Here is a 16,812-nt window from a genome sequence, read left to right on the forward strand (position 1 = left end):
TTCCAGCTGGCTGCCGGGACTGTCGGCCTTTCTCCTTTCAAAGCAAAGGAAGGAGGGACGTAGCTACTGTTCACCATCAGTGAGGGTGGGGTTGTCGTGTCTCCTGCAAGCTAATGCTGCAGCACCACAATTGTAATTTGACGAAGGCTGGCAAAAAGCTCCAGAGTTGTTTAACGTGGCTGCAGTAACCAAATGTTACCACAGGGTGTCATTTTTACTAAATTTCTACATAATGCACCTTTAAAGCACAACTTTACTCATACTTTCAATACATCTGCAGTGATTTCTAGTATGAATGAATGCCTTGAGAAATTGTACTCTTTTGAAAAAAAGCTCCGGTGAGAATGTAGAAGTCAGCCAGAGTTTCAGACGACAGGCTTTTAGAGTCTTATTTCCTGATGTTTGGACTCTTCTCTGACTGACTAACAGCAATGCTGCTCTGCAACATTGATGGTAAAAATGGTAAATGGTCTGTATTTGTACAGCACCCTAGGGTTCTACACACCCCACAAAGCACTTCACAACACAATCAGTCATTCACCCGTTCACACGCTGGTGGGGATGAGCTATGATGTAGCCACAGCTGCCCTGGGGTGCACTGACAGAGGCCAGGCCTGCTGAGCACTTGCTCCACCGGTCCCTCTGACCACCACTGGCATGATGTTTTATCTCCACAAATAACAAAAGCCAGGAGAAGTTCTGCTGTGTGATGGAGTTGCTGATTCTAATGGTTAGCTTTTTCTAATCATCTTCCTTTTTTATATTTAACACAGTGTAGTAATTTGATGTTATTTTACCTTTGGCTGACATGTTTTGGCCAGAACTTCCGCCTTAGTCAGAGCCGCCAGCTGTTCGTGGCGTCACTTCCGTTTATGTGCGGGCAGCAGAGGACGATGTCGCCCTCTGCTGCCCGCATCCTTCATGCTGATAGCACAGTCCCATGTGTGATCCAGCATGTAAACACCGTGATCTCTGTTCATGGTGTTGTGCCTGCATCTCCTTATCTCTATTGCTTCCTTAAGGTTGGTTTATGCTTGATGCGTCCGCGAGGTTCGGATGGCTCCGCGTGGCGAAATTGCATCATTTTAACAACCACGCCCCTCCACCGCGCCTCCGCACGGCCCCAAACTTTCCGCACCTAGGAGATTTTCTAACGAAGCAGACAGTCGGACGCGGAAAAACTTGGCGGACCGGCAAGAACTAGTATGGCAGAGGTTCGTAAATACAGACATTTGTATGATTCAGCTCTCAGAGATCACCGTGATCAACATGTTGTTAATAATTCTTGGAGAGAAATTGCTCGCACTGTGTAATTTCTCCTTCTACTATGGTGTAGTGTTGGATGCATGCCGTAGAGCTCCATGCTGCCCCCTACAGTTTGGGAGAATATTGGCTCACCGCAGAGACAAGCCGCATGAACCATAAACGCTGCAAGTTGTGAAGCGCGTTCCATCCGCGAGCCGCATCACCACGCGGAAAGTGAATGCATCAAGCATAAACCAAGCTTTAATCCATTTTTGTTTTTTCCATATTTGTGATCCGTGCACTGTCCCAATCCAGTATGTGATTCTCCCTTGTGCAATGGTCCGTGAAGGATGTGGGCAGCAGAGGGCAGCATCGTCCTCTGTTGCCCGCACATAAACAAAAGGGACACCACAAACAGCTGGCGGCTCTGACAAAGGCGGAAGTTCCGTCCGAAACTTGTCAGCCAAAGGTAAAATAACATAAAGTGACTGCGCTGTGTTGAATAAGAAAGAAGACGGTTATGAATCACAGCACAGAACGAACATTCAGAATAGCTTCTTGTAGTTGAGACGCCCTCTGCTGTTTCCTGGACGGTAAACCAACAGCAGCCTTCCCCGTCACGAGTCAAGATGGGTGAGTCCATGAATGTCCATCTTTTCCCAACAACCTTGTGAAAAAAGATCTTTAATCAAGTATAAAAGAAAGCCCATCCAGGAATCTACAGACGTACGTGTCATTCACTGAGAATCCTGCTTTTAATCTGCGGCGGGGGAAAAAAAAACTATTAACTGAAGTTGGCAAGAGGAGATTTAACAGAAGATTAGCGTAGCTTCCAGGCTACCATTAAATACGGGGCCTGTTTAAAGTTCAGTCTTTTACTACAGCAGACAAACACAGCTGAACGACTCTGAAATGAAAGCTGCTTTGTGTACGTGAATATCATTAATGCCAGAGAAAAACAGGCCCCACCACGCCGGAGGCACTGTGTAGCGGTGAGGAAGACAATAACACATGATAATTAGCAGGTAAGACTTGATCAAGCAGCAAAAAAACACCCTGCATGTGTGTTCCTCCATCCTAGACAGAAGGGGATCTTTTCTCTAAAGTTGTGTTTGTGGGGTGAACCTTGAAGCAGGAACATTTTCTTCAGATGCAAAGACATCCGGCTGATCTCACCTCTGTAGACTCCATGTTTTCTCCATTTTTCATCCATCTGTAGGAGGGTTTCGGCTTCCCCGTGGCTTTGCACTCCCACACCAGAGAGTCATCGATGAGCTTCTGGACATCCTGGGGCTTTTCAATGAGATGAGGTGGAGCTGGAAACACGAGAAGCCACAGTAAAGTGGTGGATCAGTGACCTCCTCAGGATGCCACACAGAGAGGAGAATACATTTTAAAAAGCACCAATATAGTGAATTTTAAATAAAACCTTTTCATTTTCACATTAAATTTCAAGACCGTTTGGGCTGTTCCAGCTCATGTAATGAGCTAATGTAAAGGACTGTCGTGCATTATCATGAGGAGTGATTGTTGTTTATTTTGAGCTATTAATCATCATATGTAAATCCATTCATCCATCCATTTTCCGACGCTTATCCAGAATCGGGTGATGAGGGCAGCAGCCTACGCTGAGAGGTCCAGACTTCCCTCTCCCCAGACACTTGGGCCAGCTCCTCTGGAGGAATCCTAAGGCGTTCCCCGGCCAGCCAAGAAACATAGTCCCTCCAGCGTGTTCTGGGTCTTCCCTTGGGTCTCCTCACGGCTGGACGTGCCCCGCATCCCTGGCACTTCCCAGCTCCTCCTGGAGGACTCCAAAGCATTCCCAGGCCTGAAAGGGTGAATGGTCCCTTTGGGATGTGCTGGGTGTCTACTCCTTATGGAAAACTTCTCCAGAGGGAAGCGACCAGGCGGTGCCCTAATCAGATGCCTGAAACACCAAAAACCGACTGATGAGCGGTAATGAGGGTATTGCTCCAGCCTGTTCTGTCTGATGTAGGAGCTACGCTGAGAAGCAAAGCTCTTAAATCAGTCCTCCATCTAAACCGTCACCCATGGCCACGACGTTTGGGTTGTGACTGAAAGATCCATTCATAAATCGCAGTGGGACGGTGTTCTGCTTCATTTGTGAATCCAGGAGGATCTGGAGAGAATCGCTGGAGGGAGGGATGTGTGGACTACCCTCCTGGATCCATGTCCTGAACTTGGAAAACTACAGTAAACGTGGAGGAACCACCTGGTTTTCACTGATATACAATCTAAAGGCTGGTCATCATGTCACTTCTGTTTCTCCATTCAGGCCATGGATGTAATTTTGGGGGGGAACAGGGGGGACATGTCCCCCCCCCCACTTTTTCCAAAGTCAAGGTTTGACCCCTGCACTTTTTACCATCAAAAACAATATTACGCTATATTAAATTGACACTGGTTGAGCTGTAGGACCAAGCAGAAAACAACCGTTTGTGTTGAAGCCTGTTTCCTATTAGAACATACCGTAAAGATACCCCCACTTCTTAAGTGAAAATTACGTCCATGATTCAGGCTGTGAATTCAGCCAGAGGAAAAACAACAAGAACACGTAGACGTTTAGAAAAAAGAGCTGCTTGTTACCTGACAAGAAGGTCAGTTCAGCAGTAGCACTTTTCGGTCTCTGTGTCCAGGTCCAGACTGACGCACAAGGTGAGTTTTTCACAGTTTCTTTTCCTTTCTTAGAGGGCTTGTACCTGAACAAAGGTGATGAATACTGGATCCATAGACATTATGGCTGCTCCTGGTGCCGTAAAAGCCTCCATTCAATGCAACCTCAGTAAATGATGGTATAATTATACAGGAGGATTGATTCTCTCGGTGACATGTACGTAACTCAAGGCTAGTTGATGATTAGACCAACATATAGCTAGATCTGTTGGTATGTGATGCTTCTCAGCTTCCTCTTGATGTTCAGGTGGAGACACGGCCATCCTCTTTCGCAGAAGGCAGCGTTAGATGAAAGGCTGGAGGTGCTTTGCCCTTCAACAGGCCGCTCCTAATGCCACTCTCAAGGACTGACCTTTGTCAACACTTTTCACCAAAGTTCCTCACTAATCAGCTTTTGCTGTGCAGCTCTCGCCTTTGAGTGAAGTAGGACGAACCCAACAAGCTCTAAACACACATCTGTGCTTCCATGTGGTCAGAAGTGTGTGTTTGAAGGAGGCGAGCTACAAAAGAACAAACGACGCTTACACGGAAACCAGAGGGCAGTCTGTGGATTGTTGAAGTCTTAGACGAACTCAACATGAAAATTCATTCTGGTTCAGAGAACTTTGTGTCTGAACATCTTGTTTTGCTCTTTGAGTTCCCGCTGGCGGATGAGGCGGCTCAACAGGGTTAGGTGAGGTTGTTAAAATTTTGCTTGCAGAGACAGTTTCTTCGCCATTTGCTGGAACAGTCAAAGAGTCGGGGTTCCTTTTTACTGTTGAGGCTAAAAGATAAATCTGTTATTTACTTCTGACAAGAGAGGCAGAGTGTTGACATCTGCGATACAGAATTAACTCAAACCAGACATGAATTTAGTCACTATGGGTTTCAACAAATCTCTTTTCAGTCAGTGGTTTAATGGCACGGAGATCTTCGTGCAATTTTTAACATTAATCAGCTTAAGTAAACACGTGAGCATGGTTTAATTTACTATTTTCTGTTATAAAAATTAAAAAAAAAAACCTTCAAGACACTTCTGGTATCCTAAAGGGCTTTTTCCTCCTGGAAGGAACAGCAAAGTGAAAAGAAAAGCCTTGGGTTGCAGGTTCAAGCCCCATGCTGCTGTTGTGTCCTTAACCACGTTGCCTGCTGGTGGTGGTCAGAAGGACCGGTGGCGCCTGTGCTCAGCAGCCTCGCCTCTGTCAGTGCGCCCCAGGGCAGCTGTGGCTACATCGAAGCTCATCCCCACCAGCGTGTGAATGTCTGAATGATTGTGTTGTGAAGCGCCTTGGGGGTTGTAAATCCTTAAGATGGTGCTACATACAGGCTAATTCAGTCCAAATATGCACACGGTTGTTTTCTCTCCAGGAGAAACATTGCTGAGATGTGAGGAAACGTTCCAGATATCAAATGTAGCTTGTAAATAATCACAGTCTTCATTTAATCTGTTTCATAATGAAGTAACATCAGTTTTGTCGCAGTTCTCCAAAAATACTTTTGTAGATCTTTCTGATCTTTACAGACTTCTCCATCCCTTTGTCTTTCAGCGTCAGGACCACGTGTACCGCTGCTCCTAAACAGAGACTACCAGCATGAGAAGCCTCGCTCGCGCTGCCATTTGGGACTTGACTTTGTCGTCGTTGCTTTTTCCATCCTCACTGTCAGGGCTGCTCACTCTATCCCTCACCTGGTGCGAACCTATCGACTCTCAGTCAAAGCTCACCAAATGAAAGCAGGCAGCCCATCTCAGCCTGCACCGGGCCGAGCGAGCACACAATCAGGCCGGACGTCAAGGGGCTAAAGCACAGGAAAGATGGGAATTTACCTTATCAGTGAAATCACAGTGAAATAATGCAGCCGTACGTCTGCAGAACCACTAAAGGGTGGAAAACGAAGCTGTCGCAGCCTTCGTCTGAGTAATAGTGGCATCAAAAGCAAGAAAACTGTTGTTTCTTCTCAAAGTCCAAAACATTCTAATTAAAATGTTGTTTTTGTTTTTTTTAACAGTGCAATAAAGCCACTTCCTGCCTCCCACAAAGAGCACGACTCTTTCCACTGTAGTGTGTGAGTCGCTACCTTATCAATCCCCTCCACTGGTGTATGCTGCCAACAAATGTCTCAAAGGCTCAGTTCAAAGAAAGTTTAAAATAAGATTTTTATCACCTGGCTGCAGGAGGAGATATAGAGAGAAGCTGACAAAAGACATCAAAAAGAAGAGACATGAGTCAGCTCAGAAGGACAAATAAGGGCTCGATGGATCCCAGATCGTCTCTCTGCAGACGCTGGGTTTATGTTGTAAACAACGGCAAATTTCAAAAGTCCCAACTGAATTATACCTCTAAAGCTGACACAGCAGGAGATACGTTACCCATAATTACAGAGACACGGTCTACTATGAGCTGCAACATGGAAACTCTCTGACTTCCCATTGAAATGATGATGTGAGTAAAAAGTCATATTCCCATTTCCTCTCTCCCTATAAGTACAATCAAAGGTCTTTATTACAGTTTTGTCAGACATGTTTCCTTTGTGTGTTTCTGAGTTTCTCCTTCTTACACACTTCCTGTTTTTCTGACTGTTAACAACGCAGTGAGGTCCCACAGGGTTCCATGTCAGTTCCTCCCGGCTTTATTTTAGATTTATGAACGGATCTGATTTCAGATTTTGTTTTTATCCAGTCATGGTTAAGGTAATCTCTTTTCCTGTATTCAGATCCTTCCACACCCTAATTGTATCCACCTATGACCCTACCTGGTCATCCCTCTTGCCAGTTTGAGTAAAGCATTCCAACTTTACATGTCTTGTTATTTTACTCTGGCAAACTCTAGTCCTCCCTTCTGTGCCATATGACATAGCGCAGGTGGACATGTCAGCATAGTGTGGCTATAAATGGCCTCATTCACAAGTTATTCGTTCCATTTTTGTTTAGCTTGTTTTGTTGTCATCTGTTCATCAAGGTCCAGATTTTGAGGGCAGTAGCCTATGGTTGTCATCTCCCCTGGTACTTCCACCAACTTCTCCAGTGGGATCCCAAAGCGGTCCCTTGCCAGTTTTGAGATATAATCCCTCCATGGGCCCTGGATTGGCTCTGGGGTCTCTGTCCAGAAGGCCATGGTAAAACTCGTTCCCCAGGAGATCTCACCACATGCCTAAACCACTTTATCTGGCACATTCCAACATGGAGGACCAGCAGTTCTGTGGAGGAAACTCATTTTTGTATTTGTGATGTCATTCATTTACCCATTACCCAAAGCTTCTGACTACAGGTGAGGGACGGAACACAGCTACTTCCATCATCTCAGACCAGCTCCTCCACTTGAGGCAGTACCTCCCCATTTTTGCTAACTCTAAATAGAACCTTCTGGATGATCCGAAAATGATCTCACTCTAAAAAAAAAATCCCTGTTAAATTACGGTTAACTACTGGCAGCTACTGACCGACACAGTGGGACCGACTCAGTGGCCTAGTGGTAAAGTGTCCGCCCTGAGATCGGGAGATCAGGGGTTCGACTCCTGGTCGGGTCATACCAAAGACTTTGAAAAAATGGGACCCAATGCCTCCCTGCTTGACACTCAGCATTAAGGGGTTGGATTGGGGGGTTAAACCACCAAATAGTTCCCGAGCGCGGCTTGTCTGCAGCTCATCGCTCCCCCAGGGGATGGGTCAAATGCGGAGAATAAATTTCACCACACACCTGTGTGTGTGTGTGACGACTAAATGGGACTTTAATCTTTAATCTAGAGTTGCCAGCTTCAAACTGTTAATCCACAGTACCTCCTGTGATCTGAATCAACAGTTAATTACTGTAAAGATTTTACTGTACTGTGCTGTACCGAAAATAAACAGTATTATACTGTCAGTTCTATGGTTGCCAATGTACTGTTATTTTCCAGTTCCTACTAGTGATGTGTCGTTCGTGAACGAAAGGGCTCTTAGCACCGGTTCTCTGAAGTGACCGATCAGAGCCAGCTCCTCCGAGAAGAAGCCGGCTCTGATTGGCCACAGTAAAGAATGCCCATTAACTCATACATCAGGTGACTGCCGACAGCCAGTATGAGCGGAACACAAAGTGCTGAGTCACAAGCATTTAGTGTGAATCACCGAGTTGAAGAGTGGAATGGCACAGGGGTCCAATTCCTTTGACCGACCTCCTCACTTACGGTGCCAACATGGCACAACAAGTAACACCACATTTACAATTGTGAACAAAGGAATTTTACTAGCCTGGCAGCCATGCCAATGCTTCCCATAAGTAAAGGGCCTGGTAACGCTCCCATAAAAAAAAAAAAAAAATAAACACCCTCTGAGAATTCTAACCGAGCCAATTAGTGATGAGCAGTGTACATCACAGTCTGCGACGCTCAGATTCTCATAAAAAACAAAGATGGCGTCTGAAGCGGAGGTTGCTGTGTCACTTTCCTCTGTTCTACATGACTTGGCCATGTCTTTAAAACCACAAGTAGAAGTTCTAAACGCCTTTCTTCGCCAGCCGCCATCTTTGACTACTGCTAAAAAAACGACAACGTTGCACGATAGAGCGGTCATTTCCACCTTTTTTCTGATTGGTTATTTTTGAGCTGGCTAGTCCCGCCCCTCATAGAGCTCTCTGCCTCTCAGTACCCAGACTTGTCTTCAGTGTAGAACAGGCAGAGGACAAGCCTGGCAGGCCAGGCTAGTATTTTAAACTCACTTTGATTCAACTGGCTGACAGAGTTCCCATACTCTGACGCTTGGGGTTCTACTGTGTGTTAGCTATATTATATCAAGTGCACATCTGAAGATACTTTTAAGCTTTTGGCATCAACCTGTGTAACATGTATCCATATACACGCATTTAAAATGTTTTATGTGGAAAAAGTATCTCAACAAATGGTAACATTGAACCTTGTAGCAACAAATCAAATAACCAAGCCAGCTCAAGCTAGTAACGTGCTTCAACAGATGTGTCGGCCTAATTTCATTTCCATTTATTTTCTAATTTCGCTCAGATGTCTAACTGAATGAACCCATGGTCTTGTCATGTTGAGGAGAGGAGGTTGGACCCAGGATGCAGAAGTACCCAGAACGACTCAAAGGCAGGAGAGGTCTTAAGAAAAACAATTCCTTTATTTAAGGTGGATGTGCTGGAAAGTCCAAAGCACAAAATAAGACTAATACTCAAAAGCTTGGGAAAAACTAAAAATTAACTAAGCTCAACACATGAGCAGGGACTCAGAGAGACTCGAGAGGGGAACAACAACGCAACACACAAGACAATGAACCAACAAACACAGAGAGACAAGACAGGGCTTATATAGACTGGGAAGATGAGAGGGAGATGAATTGCAGGTGTGTGGGGAGAGGGACCAGGTGAACACAATTACTAACTCAGGGAGGAGGAAGAAAACACTGGTGGGAACAAACACACTAAATAATGAAAGGCTGTAACAAAGGAAAATGACCTAAGAGAAAAACAAAAGACCAGAAGGCATGAACCATAACTAATATTCTAAGGGGAAGCTGACACTAAAGGAAAACACTACAGAAAGAAAACTACAGGGGCGTGGCTAAGAGGGGGCCAAGAGAGCACAAGACCTGGGAGAGGGATGTCTGAGGGGGGAAACCTAGAGGGCAAATGGGGAACACCAGGAGACACATGAGGAAGATTAATACACGACACATGAGGGCACTAGAAGACACAAAAGGAGCACCTAGAGACGACTGAGGACAAAAGGAGACACATGAGGTGAGACGCAGACACAGACCATGACAGGTCTAGTCTGAAGTGAAAGAAAAGACATACTATATTATACCATGATGGAAAAAGCAGAAAATACGGCTTTGTACCGTAAGAGATTACAGAAGCTTGCCATTAATATTTTGCTTCTCAAAGACGTCAGAATTGACAGTCTTCAACTGAATTAATGGAGAACAGTATAACCACAGTTCAAAATAGCCCGTTATTTTACAGCAATTAGTTACAGTGTAGGGTTAGTTTTAGCAGAATTTGGAAACAATCACACACTCTTGGACCAATGCAAAAAAACCCAGAGGGGGTTCAGATCAACGAGTTTTTTTAGAGATAGAATAAAAAACTTTTTCTGGACGTTGAAGCTATAATAAAATGCTCTCAGGTACTTTCTTGTTTTTTTTTTAACCAGAGTCTGAGTACTTGGAATATCGGGCTTACATACAATCAGTGCTTATTATTATGAAAGCCCAAATTTATCACCTATCTCAACTCAATAAAAATACTCCTCAGCTTTTAAATGACCAGAGTTTTATTTATTTTAGCTCCTCCTTCAGTGATGCAATGAAAAGCTGAGGTAGAGGACATTGGATGTCTGCTAGCTTAACCGAGTAGGAATGTCTCTGATTGTAGTATCAGCTTCAACGGCCTTCCTGCCCATCCAGATGCTGCCGTGCAGATCATGGCCCTCGCATATGTGCCACGGTGCTGTGTGTAGCACTTTTCACAGCTTTGATCTTCAGTCAAGTTGGATGTCAATCATGATGCCATCTGCTGGAGTCTAATGCAAAGCTCACCAGCAAGGTCACATCCAAGGGCTCAGCCTCATCCGCATCACTCCTTTAATCTGGCTCAAAATATTAGAGGCATCATGGCTGACAGCCTTTAATCATTTTGATGTGCTGTTAAAACGAGCCCCACAATCCTCTGCTGATCTCTGCTTTGTAACCGTGGTATACGCCTCCTCTGCCTTCCGGCCTGAGCTGATTTGACACGCGTTGGTTAAATATCCACGCATGACTGGATCACCTACCATAGAAAGAGAGTTTTCCCTTCACCATGTTCTTTCCTCTGGAGTTTTCGGCAACACACTCGTACGTGCCGGCGTCCTCCTGCTGGAAATACGGGATTTCCAGGATGCCGCTAGCCTTTCTTGTGTCGACTTTCCTGGGGAAGGGTACATTGTCCACTCTCCTCCAGCTGATAGAGGGTGCGGGGCTGTAAGGCAGGAAGATGCATTCAACAACATCAGATAAAAGATGCTATAACACATGTCATTAACAACTTGTATCTTCATTGAAAGCAATAAAGTGTGCAGAGTTAACCGAGTTGTAGAAGTCTAACTCATATGGTCTCTGTCACTCACGTCATTGCTAATCTAAGGATTACAGTAACCCTTGAATATTGCACAGCTATTTGTGTTAAGTCCAGACTACCCTGGAGACACTAGTGTGGGTGTGCTCTAAATGGGTTTTTTAGGCAAGACGGGTCCACTGTGGGCATGGTCAGCAACAATAGGCTGTGGAGTTTAAGCCAGGTACCAAGGGGTCCAAAGTGGGACTAGAACACCACCAGCAGCGGCAGCAACCTGAAGCATTGATGCCAGGAAGGATGGATCCATGCGTTCATGCTGGTGACGTCAGACTCTGACCTGACCATCTGAATGCTGCAGCTTAACTCCAGACTCATCAGACAAGAAAATGTGTTCCAGTCTCTTCTGGCCCAGTTCTGGTGATCTGGTGAGAATTGTAGCCTCAGTTTCTTGTTCTTAGCTGACAGGAGAGACACCTGGTGTGGTCTTCTGCTGCTGGAGTCCATCTGCTTCAAGGTTGATCATGTTATGGTTCAGAGATGCTGTTCTGCAGACCTTCGTAGCGACCAGTGGGTGTTAGAGCTGCTGTTGTCTTTCTATCATCTAGAAGCAGTCAGACAAATCTCTGTAAACCCCAGAGGTGGTTGTGGGTTCAAATCCCAGTAGACCAGCAGATTTAGAACTACTCAGGCTTGACCATCTGTTAACAACAACCATGGTACATTCCCAGTTTCTTAATTATTTTTTCTTCTCCGTTTGTTATCTTCAGTTGGAACAAGTCACCTAGGTGTCTAAAAACATTGAGTTGCTGCCATCTGATTGGCTGATTGGCTTTTTGTGATGAGAAACATTTAAATCACTGGCACGAGAAGTTAATCATATTACTGTTGGTGAATGTCCTGTATTTATATAGCACCTTCAAGAGCACTAGAACCCCCTAAGGTGCTTTACAACAATCCTTGGTCCACGCACACATTCACACATGAGCCACAATGTAGCCATAGCCGCCCTGGGGCTAAGTGGCAGAGTTGGGGCTGCCGGTTCCCTCCAACCACCACCAGCTAGACATGTGGACCAAGCTTGGTTTATGCTTGACACATTCACTTTCCGCTTGGTGATGCAGCTCGCGGATGGAATGCGCTTCGCAACTCGCAGCGTTTAGGGTTCATGCGGCTTGTCTCTGCGGTGAGCCAATATTCTCCCAAACTGTAGGGGGCAGCATGGAGCTCTACAACACTACAACATAGTAGAAGTAGAACTTACTGTTGTTTACAACATGGCATTTCAGCATTTTTTAACAGCGTCCTCGTCTTTTCCGACAGTGCGAGCTATTTCTCTCCAAGAATTATTAACAACATGTTGATCACGGTGATCTCTGAGAGCTGAATCATACAAATGTCTGTATTTACGAACCTCTGCCACACTAGTTGTTGCCAGTCTGCCATGTTTTTCCTCGTCCGACCGTCCGCGTGGTTAGAAAACCTCCCAGGTGTGCGGTGCGGAAAGTTTGGGCGGTGCGGAGGCGCGGTGGAGGGGCGTGGTTGTTAAAATGACGCAATTTAGCCGCGTGGAGCCGTGCGAACCTCGCGGACACGTCAAGCATAAACCAAGCTTTAGGCATCTTGCCCAAGGAGACAATGACCGTCACAGACTGAACCTTGTCACTTACTACTATCATGCATTTATGTCCCAGTCTGAGTTGATTTCCTGCACATAGTGTCCAACTTTTTGAATTTAACTAACACTCTAGTTTTTACCTTGTTTTAATCATTATGCATCAGCATGCAGTGGTGGTAAAAATTGGATATTTTTCTGAATATTTTTGCACCACAAAAGGCACCTGTTAATGTCTAGCTTAAAGCATACAGGAGTTGCTTCAAAGTGGAGAAACCTACAAAAAAATATTCACTCCAACTCTTTTGTTGCAGCATTTTTCTCCTAAAGGCCGCTAAGCATGCAGGGTGTGTATGAAGAGCAGGCTTACTTTCCCAGAGCGAAGCATTCCAGCTTTACTGTGGATCCTTTGGCAACATGAACAACCTCTGGAAACTGAACTTCAATCTTCGGCTCATATTCACCCATAACACCTGAAAGTCAAATGCAAATGAGGAGTGTTAGTGGGGAGGAAGAAGAGATTGTTTGGCTCAGAGACGTGTGGGGAAGGAGAGGCTGTGGTTGATTCAGTCACAATCAGACAGCAGGAACAGGACGAAGTCCCTCCTGAAAACAGAAGCCAAAACAGTGGACTCCAGCTGACATGTGTCACACTAACGTTCAATAAAGTAGAAATAAAAAAGCAAAAACAACCTTGAGATTTCAAAGACGATTTGAGCTTTTACATTCAGATGAGGTTCTTGTTCTAACAGCTCTGAAGCAGAAAACAGGTCCATGAAATCCCCCAGAGACCCACTACTGAGTCTGCAGAGCCTCCAACTCACCGTCAGCAAAGCGGCGTCGGAAGATTAGACTATTTCTGCTGTGCATACTAAAAATCTCTGCCTGAATGGAAATGTTGTTTTCTACTTTTGGTACATGCATATATAAAAACTTTAAAAAGTAAACATGTACTTTACATACTGGTAATTGGGCTGCAGGTCATTTCTCCGAGTTCCGCTGATAACCAGGTGTGTGTGTGTGAGATTGTATTTTAAACCTCTCTCATCTACCAACACGGCTCTAAGCTCTCCTTCACCGCTACACTTCAGAACCGGGTCTCACAAATAGCTCAGGAGACGGAGGAAACCGGCCCAGTTTCATCTTGTGGATTTGGTGAGGCGTGTGTTTTCAGGACGGGTCCCTGAGTGACTGTGATGGCTAATTCGGATCCTTATCGTGGCTGTCCCAGGCTGGAATGCAACCACAGGACTATCAGCATGTCAAAGCGGACAGGTGGACAGGACCACATAATTGTCTCATACCATAACCTTTTGTAGGGAACACCTGTTTAATGTGCCCGCTGTCACCCTCCTATCTGCCCCCTCCCTCTGAAAGGTGGGGCTGGACTTTATCTGCCGACACATCTGCTGCACTAAAATAAAGGCAGAATGAAAGAAACAAGGGAAAGAAGTGTCCTTGAACAGAACAATTGGACTTTTCAGCTTTTAGCCGACAATTTGGTGCTAATTTGAATAGTGATTAAGTGTCAGAACTTAGAAAAAAGGGCTCAGGATCTAGGGGGTAGAGGTTATAATTAAAAAGAAAAAATAAGACAAAACTTTAAGGGATTTGTAGGCAATATTAAAGTGTTTTTTGTTTTGTCTAAACATTATAAAGAACTATCTTACCCACTGAATTGGACTTCCTTCAAGTCTTATGAGATAGATGAGAAATCGGCAGTTCCAAAAGCAGCGTGTTCAAGGAATCATAACTGATTATCTGATTATTTGATCAATTACTGAGGCAAATTAATCGATTACTAAATATTCTATAGCTGCAGCCCCAGATTGGAGCAGTGCCAATGTCCTTCTGAGCTGACCAGATTTTTGTTAACACACCACACACGGCAGGAATATTTAGAAGAAAAAAAAGAAAGAAAACAATATTTTATATAGCGCCTCTCGAGATAAAAATCACGAGGCACTTCAGAAGAATAAACATTTAATAAACAAAAAGACGTTTAACATATTAAAAAATAAAAATTAGAATTTTTTTTATAAGAGTAATTTTTAGATTTAGAGTAATTATGGTAATCAGGGGTGTCTTTAAGTTTGTCGGAAGGGGGGACTTGGTCCAGAAATTGGCATAAAAATCTTGCTGTGTGACCTGGACCTTAGAGGTACCATGTGGTGTCTACTCACTCCTGGCAACAGGCCGTGACTTAGAGCTCACCATCGCTGCGGAGCACAAGTGGAGTGGGCGGGCCCTGGACCCGGGTCTTTGTGACGGTATTTGTCACCACACAGGTGTAGTTGCCCACATCTGAAGGCTCCACTTTGGCGATGTACAGATTCCCCGTCTCCTGTGAGATGAAGCGGCGACTGTCCTGCTTCACGTATGTCGGGTACTCGTTGAAGATCCACGAAAATATCAGATCTGCGGAAAGGAAAAACGTGCTGTTTTAATTTGGTTGTGAGGAGTGATTACAGTTATTATAACAAACAAAACAGAAAAACACATTTTCGACATTTTGCCAATGATTTCACCAACAGTTAGTTTAGTTCACATCTAACAAGAGTGGCCATTTGTTTAGTTGTTTCTGAAAAACAAGCATTCCCTCAACACTTTATACGTTAGCATTGCTTTCAGCCAGGATTACGTTACGTTACTTTATCATAAGGGATTTCACCGTAATGTGATTATTATTGCACACAAGGTTAGTGGTTCAACTCAAAGCTCCTTTAAGACCTGCTGCTGTGTTTAACAACCAGCAACTTCTCCTAATATTGGATAATATGTTTCCACCATGATGATTTATGCCCAACAGAAGAGCCAGAATAACGGCATAAACGTGCCTCGTTGAAGAAAACCTGCTTATTGCTTTAAATCTTTGAGTAACCTTTATTTTCTTTCTTTCTTGTTTCTTTCTAGCTGAGATTTGATTTAAGGAGATGAAGAGCTCATGAAATTAAAGCGACCAAGAAGATGAGGGAATCATTTTCACCAGTCCTCGAGCTCCTCGGTCAGTCGTTTATGTTGCTAATGATGATCACCGTCTCTCCAAAGCCACTGGACTTTATTTAAACAGAAACATAACATTTTTGTTTTGAATCCTTGAGATCCCCGGAGAAGTTTGAGTGTATGTATATCTAAAGTCAAAGCCACAAAGGGTGTTTCGCCATCATGAAATCACTGTGAAAAGGTGCAAAACCACTCCAGCTAATTTAGAAAATTGTGTTTGTGAGAAGTTAGATCAAGACAGGAGGCTTTAATTGGTGTCGTTTTCTGGTTTGTTTGCTGTTCTCTGATCGGAGGCAACAAGCTGCTTTAAAGGAAGAGAGGTAATTATCAAAAGCTTCGGCCTAGACAATTACACAAAATGTAATAAAATAATGTTCTTTTCAGCTTCTGTCTAATTAAACACTGGCAGCTACAGTAGAATAAATCAACTAATTATTAGACTCCATTAACCTGGTCAATAACTTCATTTGGTTTAAGCCGGTGTTTCAATGGAGATAAATGCTCAGCAGAAGAAGCACATGTCCTCTAAACACCAGAGACACGGTGGCCACTTTTAACCACAGGCATCATCTCCACTGCACATCTAACAGGTAAATCAGGAATGCAATTGAGAAATGATTGCAGAGCAGAGTGTTGCTATGGCATCTAAAATGAGATCTAACCTCGTTTTTACAGCCTGTCGTCTGACAATTTCTGAGAGCGGGCATCATACGTGCTCTATAAGCCAGCACAGAAATACTGCACCGTTTCATAACGTTTGCCTCCAGTTATCTGTCAGCGGCAGTGTTTAACGACCTGGATGAGGAACATCAGACAGTCATGTGCAGGTGAGGTTTCAGATTAAGTCCTCTGAAACTTCTTCACGTTGTCAGTATCAGCCCACTGGACCTCAATGTTCTGACCTAATATGCTACTTTATGTGCTGATGCTGGTTTCATTGATGGGCCCAGGTTATTTTCTCCATCACACCACTTGTTAGCTGACTAGCAGTTATATCGTTAGCTGACTAGCAGTTATATCGTTAGCTGACTAGCAGTTATATTGGCTGTGTCTCAATTCAGGGTCTGCATCCTTCGAAGGACCCAGCCTACTCGGCCGACGTGGGCTGGGTCCTCCGTCAGCCGGGTAGACCGGATGTTAACGGCTGTGAATTTGGACAGGCCTAGTCTTCATGAATTCCCGCCTCTCCCTCCGCGAACGTTCCGTCGCCTAGCAACCGTGGAACCGCTGAGCAGA

At 44.5% G+C, this 16,812-nt stretch overlaps 1 protein-coding gene across 2 annotated transcripts in view; it reads right to left on the reverse strand.

Moving 5' to 3' along the window:
• cntn4 (contactin 4) overlaps window positions 1–16,812 on the reverse strand; it is a 322,925-nt gene that overhangs the window by 90,083 nt on the left and 216,030 nt on the right. For both annotated transcript variants that reach the window (XM_054748366.2, XM_054748364.2), the window contains exons 6-9: window positions 14,788–14,991; window positions 12,944–13,046; window positions 10,681–10,865; window positions 2,422–2,561 (exon numbers count right to left, since the gene is read on the reverse strand). In XM_054748366.2, coding sequence (XP_054604341.2) covers window positions 2,422–2,561; window positions 10,681–10,865; window positions 12,944–13,046; window positions 14,788–14,991 — 632 coding nt within the window. The remainder of the gene's footprint in view (window positions 1–2,421; window positions 2,562–10,680; window positions 10,866–12,943; window positions 13,047–14,787; window positions 14,992–16,812) is intronic.

The sequence above is a fragment of the Nothobranchius furzeri genome, chromosome 3 (assembly GCF_043380555.1).
Source record: "Nothobranchius furzeri strain GRZ-AD chromosome 3, NfurGRZ-RIMD1, whole genome shotgun sequence".
NCBI classification, from domain to species: Eukaryota; Metazoa; Chordata; class Actinopteri; order Cyprinodontiformes; family Nothobranchiidae; genus Nothobranchius; species Nothobranchius furzeri.